Source organism: Gracilinanus agilis, chromosome 5, assembly GCF_016433145.1.
Source record: "Gracilinanus agilis isolate LMUSP501 chromosome 5, AgileGrace, whole genome shotgun sequence".
Taxonomy (NCBI): domain Eukaryota; kingdom Metazoa; phylum Chordata; class Mammalia; order Didelphimorphia; family Didelphidae; genus Gracilinanus; species Gracilinanus agilis.
In genome coordinates, this window is record NC_058134.1 from 182,169,621 (window position 1) to 182,187,314 (window position 17,694).

General features: G+C 38.1%; 1 protein-coding gene across 1 annotated transcript in view; it reads right to left on the bottom strand.

Annotated features, from left to right (window-relative positions):
- The window catches only part of SSPN (sarcospan), a 49,539-nt gene extending 32,226 nt beyond the window's left edge, over nt 1-17,313 (bottom strand). The window contains exon 1 of the mRNA XM_044678551.1: nt 17,002-17,313. Within this exon, the coding sequence (XP_044534486.1) occupies nt 17,002-17,313 (312 nt within the window). The remainder of the gene's footprint in view (nt 1-17,001) is intronic.
- Between the last annotated feature and the right edge of the window lie 381 nt (nt 17,314-17,694).

The window sequence follows — 17,694 nt, forward strand, 5'->3', positions numbered from 1 at the left end:
ATAATTAATATATTACTATTTATATTATATTGCTATGTCACAGGCTATATGTCATAATAATAAATAATAGCACATTAATAACACTTTAATGCTTACAAAACACTTTCCTTACAACTGTCTATTACTATCCTTCTATACTGATCTGAGGTGCTTGGTATAGTGAGATTTCACCATTCATGACTCAAGTTGTTAAATTTTTATCATGGATGGAAATCATTAACTAGCTGAAAAGACACTTTCAATGTGGCTTTATAATTTGCATTGCTGTGTAGTTTGGCCAATTTTATGGCAAAAGTACAGAAATAAAGGGGAATTTTTAAAGTATTTTTAAATGACTCTTCTGCATTTCAGAACACATTGTGCTTTGGAAATACTCACTTGCATTTTTATAAGTTACTTTTTAAATGACATTTAAGATCACTATCCCAATGACAGGGAGAGAAACAAATTGAAACTTAGAAGTCAGACTGACAAGAGGATAAGGGACATTTGAATACCTCACATCCTATATCTTCAATTGCTTTTCATAGTATTATTTTCAGGGTTTAACAGAAAAGCAAGAAGAAATAAAGGAACATCCATAAGAGTTATAACAACAAATAGTTGCAATAAATAATATGAAAATTTTTCAAAGAAAAAATATCATTATAAAATCATATCTCATAACTGGGTGTACACCATTAATCTATTTATGAAAGCCTTTAGCATGAAAAATCTTTCTGTTACCCTGTATGTCTTCTAGTGATGATTTAGAAAACCAAAATGATGTCTTTGGTTATAGCATCAATCTGGGATTTGAGTATTGTCTAATTTTTATACCTGTGATGAGATCCACATTGATACTGGTTTACTATTTTAGGGAAATTACTGTAAATTCTACAATGAATTTCATGGAAGTCTTTTTAAGAAAAGAATTTTGAAATGACTGGTGTTATTTGTGTATTTAACCACCTAATGGCATTATTAGCCATTATGCTAAACCTATTCAAAAAGAAAGTTCATTTCCACCAAGATCCTACTATTATCTTTGCTAAGTGCCTTGTATTCATTGACACACTCACTCTCAAAATCTTCAAGATTGGGAAATCAATCCAAGAGGTAAGGCACTTCTTAAATGGGAAAACTAGACTAGTCTTCACTAATATTTAAGGAAGATAGTGTGTCTCAAGGCAGCTGGGTAGCTCAGTGGATTGAGAGCCAGGCCTAGAGACAGGAGGTCCTAGGTTCAAATCCGGCCTCAGCCACTTCCCAGCTGTGTGACCCTGGGCAAGTCACTTGACCCCCATTACCCACCCTTACCTATTCCACCTAGGAGCCAATACACAGAAGTTAAGGGTTTAAGAAAAATTGTAAAAAAAAAAAAGAATGGGTGGTAAAGGAACCTTAGAGATTACTTAGTTCTGTGTTTTCTCAGCTTTTTCTACCCCCACATCATAGTAGTTTACTGAAATTTTAAGCTAGCAACCAAGAAGACTTACAAGGCATTCCTTCAACTTTGTCTCTCCCTAAACATGCTCTTTCTTTCCATCTCCAGTATCCAAAGTGGAAAACAAAGTTGAGTATCAGCTACCTGGATAGAGTTGCTATTGTGACCTTCCCTACATTAAGCTGGGAAGAGTAGATAGCAATCTGTAGCTAGTTGTAGCAGCTGGGGAATATGGAAGCCTTAAGATGTGGAGAGTAGTTTTGTGTCCTTCAGTGAGACATAATACAACCTTTGGGAACCATTGATCTAGTTCAGTGCTCTCATATTATAGATGAGGAGGAAACTAAGACACAGAGAAATAAAGTGACTTGCTCAAGGTCAACAGCCAGTAATTCAAGTCCTGGAATTCAAACCTAAGTCTTCTGACTACAAGTCAGGGACTCTTTCTACTCTACCACTCTATTTTGTTTTGTTGCTGTCAAGGCTAGGTTCTTTGAAGTGAGAGAGAGGGAGAGGGGAGTAGTGCTATAAATGGGTTGAGTAAAGAAGAGAAGGTTTGAAACAGAAGTTATAGATTTAGAGAGTGTAGAAGTCATAGAAGATAAAAGTATTGTCATACAACAATGGAATCCTGTGTAAGAATGGATTACATAAATTTACAGTAGACCCACTCAGAAAGATTTCATAATTTCTTCCATCAGCATTAAGCAAAAGCCTTCAGATAGTGGGAGTAATCCAGAGCTGAGACTTTGAAAGAATAGGTAGCCATAGAACAATAAATGAAAGGATTTAAGAGTAGAGGACAGTGTGAAATTGCACAAGTTAACTATCAGGGTCAGATTTTGAAGGAAGGACAGTAAAACCTGAGCAGGAGTGATGGTCTGAGAAAATTGGGAGGAATGAAGGGACTAAAAGTTGTGGAGAAGATGAAAAATGGATTTATGAAGGGTGTGGAGGTAGGATGGGAAATTGTGGTCAGATAAAGAAGTTTCTTGGTTATGAAATGTGGAAATAGAATATTTATAAATCACAATATCAAGTGTATGACCATCCCTGTATGTGGCTGAAGAGAAGGGAAAATGCTGCTCATGGGAAATGAGATGGATTAATTGGGACACAAAAATATTTGAAGGGATCACTTGTAAATTAAAATCCCCAAATACAGGGGCAAGGGATTAAGATGGAGAGGAAAATGCTGAACTACTTGAAGAAGGAGAAAGAATGAATGAATGATCTGTAGGAGAGCCCTAGGATCTTACGGGATAATAAATTTGAATGAAATGAACCTCAAAGGAGGATAGATCATTGAATGTGCATAGTAGGGAAAACCCCCTCCTGAACCCAAGAGCATCAATTGAAATTACATTGATTCCTGGAGAGGGTGGCCTGGAATTTAGTGCCTTCTGGGATGAGTAAAATTTCCTTAATTATAAGAAGAAGGAAAGTATTTGAGAAATATAATAGGAAAGGCGGTTTAAAACAATAAAATGGTGGTTCCATATAGCATAATGGAAAGGGGTAGAGTGTGGAATAGGCATAGGATCTGTAGGTTTGGCATGGATAAGTATTAGGGAAAGGGCAGGGTAGCAAGGGGAGGGAACTTTATATCCCACTCTCCCTCATTTTCATGACAACATAGACTAGATATTCTGATTTTTTTTACAACTATATATGAGACAGAGAGGCAGAAGAGAAGAGGAGCAAATGACAGTGAATTGGGTCTTGGAGAGGAGTTTAGAAGTCTTTGGTAGAAGGTCCAGAACCAACCAAGCTACCCAACTTTATCACAGACTATTCCACTCCATATACTCTAAATCCCAGTCAAACTCAAGGGCTTTGTATATGTCCTGGATTTTTCTTACCTTGTTCCATATTCAAGAAATGCCTTTTTCCCTTCCTTTTGATGAATTCCTACCCATAAAGTTTAACTCATATGCCAAGTCTTTAATGAAACATTTTATGATCCTCTCCATCCCTCTAATCTCTACTTAGATGTGATTTTACACCACATTTGTACCTCTCTTGTGCATTTACGGGGGGTTATATTACTTTTAGCAGTGAAGCATACATCAGAACATGGTGCCTTAGGACACAGAAGAACTGAATTCAAGTCCTGAATCTTGAGGATGCAAACAGGTTGTGTGACCTAAACAAGTTTCATATGACTTCACTGTGCACTAGGCAATTCTCTAAGACTGTAAGTTGCAGAGAAGGTGCCAACCTGCATTGGCATATAGAATTTTCTCATCTCATGAGTATCTTATGCCAATAAAATAAGAGCTGCCATTCCTATCCCTACCCATATCCTCCCACTAGACCATGAGCCTCACAAAGCCAGGTAAGCAATCTCCTTGAGACTTGGTATGTAGATATAAATTATCTAGTATCCTGCATCACACCCAGAATATAGAATTGTCTTCTTTACACTTAATTAATAGCTGTTGAATTTAATTAAATGACAGTCAAGCCATTTACATATTTTCATTTATAAGAGCTATTTATGTGGGACCATAAAAAAGCAGGAAAGTTACTATACTCATATCTTCATTTTTCAAAGTAACACTTGAACTTGTAGGTCACACAAACCCTCAAAATCAGCCCCAAACTTTATTAATGAAAAGAGCAAACCAACTTGAAGAGGTTTGGTATGTGGCAAGTGATAGACTGTTCTTGCCTCAGAGCCTGACTGTGCAGGGACTTGAGAGAAATGTGTAAAAATATATTTGAATGCTTCATCTGTAAAACATAATGTTCTGATTCAAGGTTTTGGATTGGGGTGGGGAAGAAAATTGTTTTTAGCTTATTTAAATCAGCTTGTCATCATGGAGTATTTATGGCTACCCCGCGATGGGCATATCGCTGGGATAGGTCCTTTTCTTGTCTACTGAGCTATAGCTAGACATAATATTTTCTTTCCCTAAAGGAAGGTACCCACCCAACTGAAATGAGAATGAAGGAAATACTATTCTGCCTTGGAAGAGAGCCTGACACAGCTTTACTGGCAAAGTTTGCTGTGAGATAAGCCCTCTCTGCTGAATCTAATGTGATACACCTGACAAGCACAAATTGATGGGTGGGGTAGTTTTTCTAGTAATACAACTAAAATTCTCCTTCCAGTCAGGGTCTAGTTAGCATATTAGTAATTTTCCTTCTTTCCTTGTCACCTGTTATTATCTCTCACATAACAGAAAGCTTTTTTTTTTTTTTTAGTAATAAAGTATCTTAAAGTTCTCTAAAATGTTCATTACAATGAGTGCTGAATCAAACCCTTTAAAAACAGTACTTGAGTGGGATGTGACTGAAACAAGAATCCTGGCGGTCTTGCATTCCATCTCTTTCATTACTGCTGCGTTGACAACCAAGTAGGGAAGGGCTTATTTCTAAGTTGATACAGTCTCCACGGATCTTTCACAAAAGAAAGTGGGCAGATTTATTTGTGAAAAAGGATACATCATCTTTGGTCCATTGGTCTGGAGTCTAGTCATCTTAATGGCTTTTTGCCAGTCCACATGAAACTCAGTCCTAGAATACATTATCCTTTTTTAGCCTAATTATACTAGGAGGAGGACAGATGCCCAGGTCTTAAGTGTCTTTAGCAATGTTTAGCTCAGAGAATATCCAATCTAAATAAATATGTTCCTAAAGCTGACATGGAAATACCACGGTAGCCCTGATGTATGCATCCCAATCTACTTTTAGCAATCTGCTCCCAGCAGAATGTTTTCCCCCATGCTATTCCTGGGAACAGAGATTAAATAGTACAGGAAGATAGGAAATCGGACAATCTTTTACTCAGTCCTCTCCTGTATCCTCACCATCCAGTATTTCAGATTTGTTCAGAAATTGATGAAAAGAGAAAGGAGAAAGCAGCTCACTATTTCAATGATTCTATAGATAAAAGAATCTGCTTAGTACCACTTGCGGATAAGTAATTGTGAGGAAAGGTAGAAAATAGAGGGGAAATGTTATATGCATGGAACAATTGCCACAATGAAACATATTCAATGAAACTTCCCTGGTTTTTACCCAAAGCCATTGCTTGGAATGAATAACAGTAACCTGATACTTAAGAGTCATTAGCAAAAAATGAAAATAATATGTCCATAGATCATAAAGAATTTATGAGAAGAGGATTCCCCTGAACTTCAAAAATACTGTGGGTGAGGAAATCACTGGCCTTTAAAGCATTGTCTTCAGCCAGAGAAGAAAGGATTTATTATCCAACTGCTTACTGAGTTTTCTGCAAGAAGTTCATTCAAAGGGAATATGTATTGCAAAAGAATGGTTTGCCATTAATGATCTAGCCTCAGTATAGCAGGAGGTCTCCGGTGGAATGCTCCAGAGGTCTACGTGGCCATGTGTTGTTTAATATTTTTATTAGTGACTTAGATAAACACTAGGAGGTGTCATGTTTATCAAATTTTCTTTTTCTTTTTTTTTTTAAAGCCTTACCTTTTTTCTTAGAATGAACACTATGTATTGGTTCTAAGGCAGAAGAGTGGTAAGGCCTAGGCAATGGAGATTAAGTGATTTGCCCAGGGTCACAAAGGTAGGTTATAATCTGAGGCCAGTTTTGAACCCAGGACCTCCTATCTCTAGGCTCTGTTCTCAATCTGCCGAGTCACCTAGCTACAGACTTGTAATGACTGAAATACAGTATATTAAAGCACATTGCAAATTTTAAGTTATAACTATCAGTTGTTAATATTATATAAATTTGACCAAGCTATAATTGTAAATGGATAAAGAATATTTCATTACTCATACAAACTCTGAGCAACATCACCCCATTATGCCTTCATATATCAGCTTAATGGCTCAGTTTCTTCGTTAAAGAACAGGGGACTTTTAGCTTCCTTATGTCATTCATGAAGGTTTCTGATTCTTTAATAAACATTCTTGAGAAAAGAGCTTGGAAAGAAAATGATGTAGTTTCTATATTTTACCTTTCACACAAAAGGAAAAAAAACCCAGTTATTTCCATGCGTGTAGGTGGACTCTTTCACATATATCCTATAACCAAATATCATACTTTAAAATTAACCAGAGTGAGCCACTGAGCCTCCTCTCTCAGGCATCTGACAGTTATCATTGCCAAGTTTAATCTCAGTGCCCAGAGAATTGAACCTGCCTCCAACCAGCTGAAACAGGGTGTGCCTCTGCAACAAACTTGGATATTTTCCATGCTACAAATCCTACTGCAGATTTTAACTTTTGCTTGGAGAAAATCACCTTTTCTGTGATTATTAAGTGTGTGAGGGGATCGGGCTTTAACCTCTGGTACTATTCCCAATGGGAATGCACCAACCAGTAAGAGACATTTTGAAGGGCAACTTTACAATGAACTTTATGGCTAGGAGTCCTTTGGCTTGCTAAACACTGCACCTAAAAATTTCAGAATGAAATGACACCAGTTAAAGTTGAATTACTAAAGTCCCTTTGTTTCCTGTAGCAATATAGATCCATGCATGTTAAACTTGATTTCTCATATGGATCTCTCCAATCTTGATGCAAACCCTGAAATATCTGATGCTACAATTATCAAGGATTATGTCCAAGCAAAAGGCAAGAATATTTTAAGTCTAGGATTGTGCTACTGAGTCTAAACTCCTCATTTTAACAGATAACAGATGAGGAAACCAAGGCTTGGAAATAATAGAGGGAACACATAGCTAAGTAAGCATCTGAGAAAGGATTTGAATTCAGATCTTCCTGATTCGAGTTCAGCTTTCTATCTACTGTACTACTCACACTGCCTATGTAATTGTATTTTCCTCAGAACAGATTTACTGCAGGCATAGTCCTGGTAGTCCAAGGTCCTCCTGGACAAAGGGAAATATGCAGGCTCTTGTTTTTCGCTACAGAGGGAGAAAAAATTAGTACCATCTGACCCCAATTGTTAATCCACACCAACCTCAAAGGACCTTAATTAGATGAAAGCAAAATAGACTCAAAATATCTTCTTGCTTTCCTTTTCCCTAAAGTCACTTTTGGGAACACCCTACATTATATTCTCAGTCACTGCAAAATACCTATGAGTTCATCCATGTGGATATTTCTTCTATCAACTAACTTTCAATACAGCCTCTTCATAGCTTAGCAAAATTATTTATTTGTTGCTATGATCTTTCGAAAAAGAGGGGGTGACAAGCATTTATGAAATACCTACTATGGACCAGGAATTATGCTAAATGCATTACAGATATTTTTTAAAAGAAGTTTACCGCCTCTTGGCCTTCTTTTGGGTGATGAGCATTTTTGTACTTAGCTATGCTTGTCTTTGGATAACATCCATCCAAAGTCCTGCACTTGAATCTTTTGTAGCCTAGTAGGTCCTGCTGGAGGTTGTGCTCCATTGATATAGCGTTTAAGGACTCAAGTTCTCCCCTATGTCACACTGCATAATCAGAGCAAAAATTGAGTGGAAGTCTGCCTACTTTATAATCAGAAAACACAAATCTAAGCACAATACATTCATGTTCTCTAAACACTACAGGAAGTTATTTCCAGCAAATGCCCAATTGATGAACAAAATAATGGAGGAATGCCAGAAGGAATATTTAAAAGCATTTTCAATACACTTGAAATATGCTAAGTTTTCCCTCTCCAAAAACCATTGGGTAGGATGTGCTTATTTCAGTGGGAGCTATTAGGTGACACTAGAAGGCATAAATAGGTTTGCAGTTATGTTTAGGAGGTATAGCATATTTACATTATCTTTTCTTAGCCATCAGTTCTGTGTATTATTTTTAACATAAATAGTTATTCAGTGCAATAATCTCAAAGTTCTAAAAGATCAGTTCAATAACAGACTTCTCTACTAGCAGCAATGCTAGTAGATCTAGAGCAAGGCTGAGGGACTTATGAGAAAGAAAATTATCCACATTCAGAGGAAGAACTGTGGGAGGAGAAACACAGAAGAAAAACAACTGCTTGAACACATGGGCTGATGGGGATATTATTGGGGATGTAGACACTAAATGATAACTCTAGTCCAACTATCAATAATATGGAATTAGGTCTTGATCAATGATACATGTAAAACCCAGTGGAATTGTGCATTGGCTAAGAGGGGTTAGGGGGCTTTGGGGAAAGGGAAAGAACATGAAACATGTAACTATGGGAAAATATTTAAAATAAAAATAAAATTATCCAAAACAAACAAATAAATAAATGAAATCTTAAAAAAATAAAAAAATAAATAAAAGATCAGTTCATTAAGACAAGCTCTCAAAAGTCAAGAACCTATACTAAGGCTAGGACCTGGACATGAGATTTAATTAACAGAGGAAATTTTCTGATAATAAAATTCCCTCCATCTATGAAGGTAAATACTTTTTCTGCTTTCAAATTGACATGCTGGAGAAGACTTTTGTGAATCCCTTGGACAACAAGGAGATCAAATCAGTCAATAATTAAAGAAATTGGTTCAGACTATTCACTGGAAGGTCAAATACTGAAACTGAAGCTTAAATACTCCAGCCACATAATGAGAAGACAGGACTTATTGATAAAGACCTTGATATTGGGAAAGATTGAAGAGAAAAAGAGAAAGGAACAGCAGAGGTTGAGATAGATAGATTATGTCATGAAAACAATGACTATGAAGTTGGACAGACTTCAAAAGATAGTGAAGGATAGAAGGACCTACCATGGTATGGTCATGAAGAGTCAGATACAATTGAACAATTTTTTTCTGCAACCAACAGGCTTATAGAGTGGTCTGAATCACTGAGATTAAATGACTAGACTTGTATTAACACTGCCTGTCTGTCTCAGACAAATACTTGAACCCACATTTTCCTGACTTCTGGGTTGAATCTCTATCCTCTATGATGCTTCACTGTGTTTTTTAAATGTTTTTTTTCCAAGAATTAGCAGAGAAATCTCTTGTAGAGAAACTTCATGCAAAAGAACCAAGGAGAAAATCGGAATCAATGTCCTCATTCCATCAACACTGCTTTGACTTTAGAGGCTAGAAGCAGGAGGGAGGGGGAGCCCTAAATCTTCTAAACAAAAGGCCATTCTCATTTTAAAGAATATCTTAAATTAAACTGTTTTGACTACCACTGTACCCCACCACAACTCTCAATTGTTTCTCTGCATTTTCATAAACTATTTGTGATCACTCTTATTTTTGTCAAACTGAATTTTACCATCACAAAATCTTGGAATTAGAAACCTACTCAATATAAATCTCCACTAAACACACACTTATGGAGTAGTCACCTACTATGAATATCTTCTAATACATCTCATTACCAATAAAGGAACTCCATCTAACTGTAAAATAATTTTCTTTAAAGTATAGCCATATGTATAATATGCCAAAATGGAGTGTTGCTTTGGGAAGTAGTGCATTTCTCACCAATAAAGGACTTTAAGTTTAAAAAAATGTTTTTTGACAAATGTGATCAGCACCACTCTCCCTGGATATTTTCTATTTTCCTGGCTTCTCTGACATTGCTTTATTTTCTGGTTGACCTCCTTCCTGTCTGATTGTTTCTTTTTATTCTCTTCTTTGATTCATCTGCTTTCAATCACCTCTGTGTTAGGGTCCTCCAAAGTTCTGACCTAGTCCCCCTTTTCTGTTAGTGATATCATTACTCCTCTGGGTTCAATTGCTACCTTTAAACAGATGGCATTGAAGTCAATATATCCAGCCATAATCTGTCCTTAATATCTGGAGGAATACCCTGGGTTTAGTAGTCAAAAAAAAGAAGCTCTAAAGATTTAAGAATTAACAGTTCTTTCCCTTCCTTTACTTTCATTTGTTTTTTTGACAGTTCCACCTGGACCACCAGCTTCAAACAACACAGATCAACATTTAGCTCATCATATTCCCCACCAAACTGCTCCTCCATCCAACATCTCTGATTTTTTAGTCACCATAATCCTTTCAGTCATCTAAGCTCAAAACTCTATTGTTATCTTCCATTTTTCTCACTTTCACTCCCACATCCAATTGGTTGCCAAGTTCTATTGACTATATCCACATCTTTTGCACCTGCTTTCAGTATATACATGAATGTCCCTCCAAACTTTCTGACTTCTTAATTTAACAACCTCTTCAACAACCATGGCCTACAGTAATCACTAGGTATGGCTATATTTTATATCTCACAACATAACTATGTCATATCCATGAATCTGAAATCAGAAATTCTGCTCTGACCATGATAATCCTCCTGCTCTTCCCATTTCTCCCTCTGCTTTATGCCTTCAAAACTTATTCCTTCCTCTCATAATTTTCAACCCATCCATGTGTCCCTGTTTTATCAATCTAGCACTCTTGCTCTTATATCATTTTTATCTCTTCCTAATCTTGACTGCATGGTTCCCCATTTCAAAATACACTTTCCTCCATACCTTATTTCCTGACTTGTTTGACTCATCACCATTCATGCCCAGCTAATCTTGAACTCTGGATAAACCACTCCCCAACAATATCCTGAAAGATCTTTGAGAGTTTTGTCTTTGCATCCCTAGTACTTAGCCCTTAGTAGACACTGTCAACTTGGTTTTTGGAAGTTCCAAGTTTGCCCATTTCCCTTGGGAACTTACCTTAAGGGAAGTCCCAAAGAGACTTTGTCTTAGACTGAATAAGGGATCTTCCCCATGCCCATTAAGTGTCCTGAATAGGAGTAATAGAAATACTCAAATGCTCAATCATCCTTTTAGTCTTTGAAGTTTCCCTCATTGTATCAGAGATAGTTTCCAAGAAAACCAACACCTGTACAGAAACCATCCTTTGTAGGAGACCATTTCCTGATACCCCAGCCTCTGGCTATAGCCTCTTTTCCAAGCCTGCTTACAACCTGTCAGTGTATGTTTGATGTCCTGGAGTTTCCCAAAAGGTACATAAGATCCCTATGTTTTATTGTTCTTTGGAGAATCATCTCACCTGGTGATCCTCTCAGAAATACTGTTCCCAGAATCCCAGAGCTCTTGGCTCTTTGTGGTTTTTAGGTGCTTCACTCTGTGTGGTGGCCAAATATTGAGCACTATCTCTTTCCTGATTAAAGCCTGGGTTTTATCTGACTACTTTAGTAGTTCTGTGTTTTTCCAGATTGACAACACAATAAATCTTTCTTGGATAATTAAAAGAATGACTGATTGGCTCTCTGTGACTACTCACATGCTGCTGAATACTACTGCAGGAAGTCACAACATCATGTCAGCTGGGTTCCCTAAAAATTAATGTTATCCAATTTTGCTCAGGCCCTCACTGTTATACAGCAAAAATCATATTTATCTGAGACTCTCACATTTTGCAGAGTGACTGTTCTAAACCTTCTCTTCTCTTTTCAGGATGATGCCTCCTCCATCTCAATTTCTCTCAGAAGAAGGATTTCTGCCTTATATTCTCTCTCTCCCCAATGACTTATTTTAAAAATCCTTTAGATCTTTATCTATCCTCTTCTCCACTGCTCCAAATACTGAGAAAGAAGTAACTTTTCCTGCCAAGACCAACCTCTTTTCCTGTGCCCTCAAGCCCATCACCTTCCATTTCCTTCAAGATCTCCCCTCTCTTTCATCTTTCAATTTCTCCATATCTTCTGGTTTTCCTCTTCTGCCTACAAATATACTGAGGTTTACCATATCATTAAAAAAATTAAAAAAAACAAAACCTTACTTGACCCTGCTCTGTCCTCAAGCTATCAACCTATTGCTTTCCTCTTTCACTGTCAAACATGAGGGAAAAAAAGAATGATCTTCCTTTGCTGCCTTCACTTCCTTACCACCCATTCACTTCTTATTGCTTTTCAATCTGGCTTCTATTTCAACCTCTCTATTGAAATACCTCTTTCAAAGGTTACCAACAATTTAACTGGTCAGCTTGAAGATATTCTTTTTAGTTGTTAGTCTCAGTGACCTTCTTTGACAATATTGAATGTCCTTTCCTCCTGACCTTCTTGGCTTCTCTGATACTACTTTCTCATGTGGCTCAGATAGAGCCTTGTTTTATAATAAAAAGTATACCTGACAAGTGAACTATGAGAGGTTGCCCTTAATCTATGGTGATTCTTTCTAGCAGCTTAAATTCAAATGTCACATATTTGGCCTTAAAGTAGAGTTTACTTGCCTCTGGAAATGTAGTATTTTTCTATATTTTAAAGAATCATAATTCTTAACTGGACTCCTATATTTTAAAGACTTACATGATAAGTCAGAGGAATGGAATAAAGAAGAAAGAATGCTATTGATATATGGTGTGGTTTTTCTAAGGATGAAAAACACCGAGGGAATTTCACTTTAAGCCTAAGGAATTTCATTTTTCTCACAGAAGTTCATATTTGGTGCAAGAGACTGATATGCACCAAAAATCCACCATCATTCATCTCCCTGGGGCTAAGAAATAAAAGGATGTTCTGAAAATGATTTAATGTGGAAATACCAAACAAAATGCATCATTCTAAGTGATTATGAAAGGTAAATAGGCTCTTGAAATATTTGTATGGGTTAAAATCTCTAATCAAAAGTATTCATTCCTGACAGATGTTATAAGGATATATGACTAAAGAAAACTGATGATCTCTTTGGAATTTTTTTTTCAGTTCTATGATCCTATTCTAGAACACTAATAGATTATTTTAGAAACCTTTTGAAAATTAACAGCCCCATGCTAAATCTGTCCTCAAACTCTTGATTAGAATAGGAAATGAAAATTTTCAACATTCTTGGAATTCTCAGTTCTTTCATCTTTAGGTTACACTGCCATGAAAGAGACCACAATCCACATATGCTTTTATCCAACAAATTTCTAAATGGTGACTGAACATTGGAATATACTATTAGACTCAACCAGTTCACTAATAGAATGAAATGCTGAAAAAAAATCTCTATTTCCTATCATTTTCTGATCGCAACAAATTTATCTTCAAAAGGGCTTATCTTCTCTTTATATGATCATCATGGTCTGAATCAGAATCCATGTGAATGAGTTTTTACCCATAAAATAGGCTGTGAATAAAGATGATCATACCAAAGCTTTAGAATATAGAATGCATGTATATTCTGTATTCTGTCTCCTGCACAGTTGCTGTCTCTCTGCTTTCTTTTCCAAGTTCTGATCCGTTAAAGACCTATTTTAGAAATTGTGAAGTCAAATGGTTTCTGTTACCTCTGTGATAATATCTTACAAATTGAGAGCGAGGAATAGTTGCATACATGGCTTAATCTAAAAATAGTTTTTTACTGTAGCTGTCAAAGGAGCCAATGATTTCACAAGATGCTCCTTCATTCTACATTCAATTCTTACATCTCTAATTGCATATCACAAAAGTCTGAGGTAGTCATCGCACAAAGATCTTAATGATCGTACACTGAGTTCTCCAAAGACTGAAGTCAGCTGAAGTGCAATTTTGGACAATACAAAGTATGTGGGAGGCCGCCTAGTATGGTGTAGGGAAGTATTGGTGTTGGAGTCAGGAAGACCTGAGTTCAAGTTCTTTTTCTGAAACATTTTGGCTGTGAATCCACAATTGAGCCATTTCAGGTCCTTACTAAGATTATAAAGTATAGATGAGTTGCTGATTTGCAGCATTGTAGATAGTTTCCCATACACTGCTGCAACCATTAAGGCCCATTGTGGAAATACTACACAAGGATATCACTAGAGTTACCTACAAAAAACAACAAAAACAACAACAAAAACAGGGGTACGCTGAAGCCAGAAGGTAAATTATAAGAAGCTATATACTGAGACTTAGACGTGAAATAAAGTGGTAGATCAAAAGCTTGCGTCCTTGAGGATGATTTGGTTCTATTTTAATTCCTTGGCTTGGGCTAAGACTAGTCTAGTCCAGACCTACCTTCCCTAGAAATCTGGGCCAGCTCATTTTCCTAAAACAGTGATGGGCAAACTACAGCCCGCGGGCCAGATGCGGCCCCCTGAAATGTCCTATCAGGCCATGCGACATTATTCCTGATCTGACGAATACAATGAGTAGGATACAATACAATGAAACTTCAAGACTTGCCTTAGAAACAGACTGACAGATGAGCATTTCCTTTCCTTTGGCCTCCTCTTTAAAAACTTGCCCATCAATGCTCTAAGATAATTGGGATGGTCTGACCCACTTTCTTCTAAATTCATTGTTGTATCATCCTATGATAGTTTTTGAGAGTCCAAAATAAAACCTCTTCTCCTTGATTGCTGCCTTTTTGTGGCATAGGAGCTTACATAGTTCAATGAAACTATGAGCTATGCCAGGCAGGGTTACCCAAGACAAGTCATAGCAGAGAGTTCTAACAAAAGATGATCCAATGAAGAAGGAAATGGCAAAATACTCCAGTATCTTCGCCAGGAAAACCCCATGGATATTGAAGTACCTGGTCCACAGGGTCACAAAAAGTCAGACAGGACTAAACAAACAACAATACTACTACTACTACTACTACTACTACTACTACTACTACTACTACTACTACTACTACTACTACTACTACTACTACTACTACTACTGCTACTACTTGACAGTCCTCCCACCCACTCCCACACAATTTTAGCTAATAATAAAATAAAGCCTGGCCTGGAAAGAAAGCAGAGGTAGTACACATTTTCCTGTGGTTAAAATCAGTTTTAGGAATGGAGTGAGTTAAATGGCTTCCATAGGACCAGTGATGAGGGGGTGCCACTTACAATTGACTTAGTAGTAACTTACTATCAGGGCCCTACTCCCAGAAAATGTATACTGATAACCCTCCTTCCTGGAAAGCCAGGAGTGGTGGCTGCATGGGAGTAAGGAAAGGTGACCCCATACAGGCAACACTACAAGGTCTGATACAAGCCTATTTGGTCTGAGGTAGCTAACAATATTGCATCCCAGAGTCACATTCTTTTTGTTGATAAAATACCTTTGAAGCAACTTCTTCCCCAGTTTCAGAGTATAACCAGTGTAATATTCTGTTCAAAATACATTCTTTTGAAAGTATGTCATTTTAAGCTAAAAGAATATCATTAGAGGTGCATATTTTGAAAGAACCAAATAAAAAAGTATTTTTACCACTTCTATTTTAACAACATGCAATTAATAACTAAATACATGCTTTTAAAAATTATGACAATGTTGGTTAATTACCTAATTACCTAAATGTTAGAATGCTATCATATCTTGGAGATTGTGACTTGAATATGAAACTAGACAACCCTTCTAATTCTCTTTTCAGTTTTTGAGGACTGAGTTTTTTAGATAGGACTAGGGAAAAAAGGAGGCTGCAAAATGCAATCTCAGATACTTTTCATCCATAGAATCATAGAAGCTTAAGACCCAGAAGGAGCCTTGGAAATCATCTGATGCCATCTCCTCATTTTAGAATAAGGAAACTGAGGCCCTTAGAGGATAGATGACTTGCCAGAGGTGAAAATTTTAGTGACAGAATAAAGACTAGAATTTACACTTCAATATGCAGCCTCTTGTATATTATTTTTTAAATGCTTCCAAAATCCTATAACAAAAGCTTTTTTTCTTAGTATTTTGAACAGGTAATGAAATACTTCTACCACGCATATTTGTGTAAAGTGTAGTTTTTAGAGGTTACTTCAAAAACTACTTTTGTAGAAACCATTAGCATACAAATTGAATTTAATAGAGAAAATGAATAAATTGTGAGTTCAAATTATCTTCAAAGCAGTAATGATTTGCTTCTTGACATCTTTTATCCTCTGCACCTTTAATGATCTGTACTAATAGATCACTATTAGTGCTTGATATGACTCATTTACCTGATTTGGTTTATTAAGACTTTTCAAATTTATTACATGTAAAAATGAATCTATCCACTTCATATGAAACACAGAGTTTAAAATGTGATTAGAAAGGAATACTAAGTTAGAAATGAAGACACAATTTTGTCATGCCAGCCATGTGCATTTGCAAGACAACCCTCTAATAATGGCTGGGTGGTTTTGAGCTCAATACACATGCATAACATACATCCAGAGTCCCAGCTATACTTCTGTCAGTAACTCCACCCAAGATTCATCGGAGAGGCTATGGTCCCTCTTTGAAATGTGGCTGTGTTCCTCTGAGCTACAGCGGACTCTGGCTGGGGCTGGCAACATTTTAAACGAGCTAACTTGATGTAACTTCATCTCAAGTTTGGGGCTTTGTAAAAACTGGACTGCTACCCACTGTGGAAGACCAGACAGAGTAGTCCTTCTCTGGACCTGCCTCTCTAAATGTACTTATTCCAAGTATTGTTTTTGCCGCTGTGATCTGATTCCTTCGCCCGTTATGGAGGGGAGAAAGGAGACAACAAAACCCCCAAATCGCTGTAGCTGCTGAGAAGATTCAGTGTGATCAATCGGTGTCAGCTACACGCGCAGCTTCGCGGCATTCTATTCAGGTATCTTGGTGACACTCAGGGAAACCAGCCAGAGTGGACCCCAGGCAGCTTCCCCATGAAAAAGTCAATCAGGTTCGAATCACTAGGCAGGATGCGAGTTAGAGGAGCTCAGATCTGGGACAGCGGCGGGCATGCAAGTTTGGGTTAGTTAGTCTGAAATGTACCATGCAGCTTTGCATTCCTGTTTGGCAAACGCACTTAGGGAAAACAGACTTTATGCTTACACTGATCCCAGCCCAAAATGGAGTATCTCTGACTAGCAAGGAAGAGCTGACGCCTGCCATAACAAAGCCCACAGCTGTCACAGCGATGCCTAAGGCCATCTGCAACAGGGCGAGCAGTAGCGGGAAACGGCAGCCACAGCAAGTCCGGGCTTCCTCCTCCCCGCACGCTTTGGGGTCCCCTTTGCCTTTCTTCGGCCCCAGGTCGCACTGGGCCCCTGAGGCGGTGCCCCGCTCCCCGGAGGGCGCCGATGGCCCCTGCCTCGGTTTGCCTTGGGGAGCGTTGGGGGCTGGTGGTTGCTCTTCCTGGCCCATGGCCGGTGGGTGGGTGGGCTGCGCGGCCCCCGGGAGCTCACTGGGCTGGGCGCAGGCTGAGCCGCTCCCGGTATTTGAATCACGGAGGCTGAACAAATATGGAAAACATTTGGAGCCGACGGTGGGAGCCTCCAAATGCCACAGGGAGCCAGGAGGAGAGGGGGAATCGAGGGGGATAGCGAACTGCCAACGAGAGGGGACGCAGCGCCTGTGTGGGGCTGCCGGGGAACTGATCAGGCACACGCGCAGGAGCCAGTGTAGGGGTCCTGAACCCCCGGGCAGGAACAGCATGTGCTGCTTCTGACATGGAATAAGGGAGTGGGAGGCTCTGTGTATGTGTGTGTGTGTGTGTGTGTGTGTGAGTGTGTGTGTGTGTGTGTG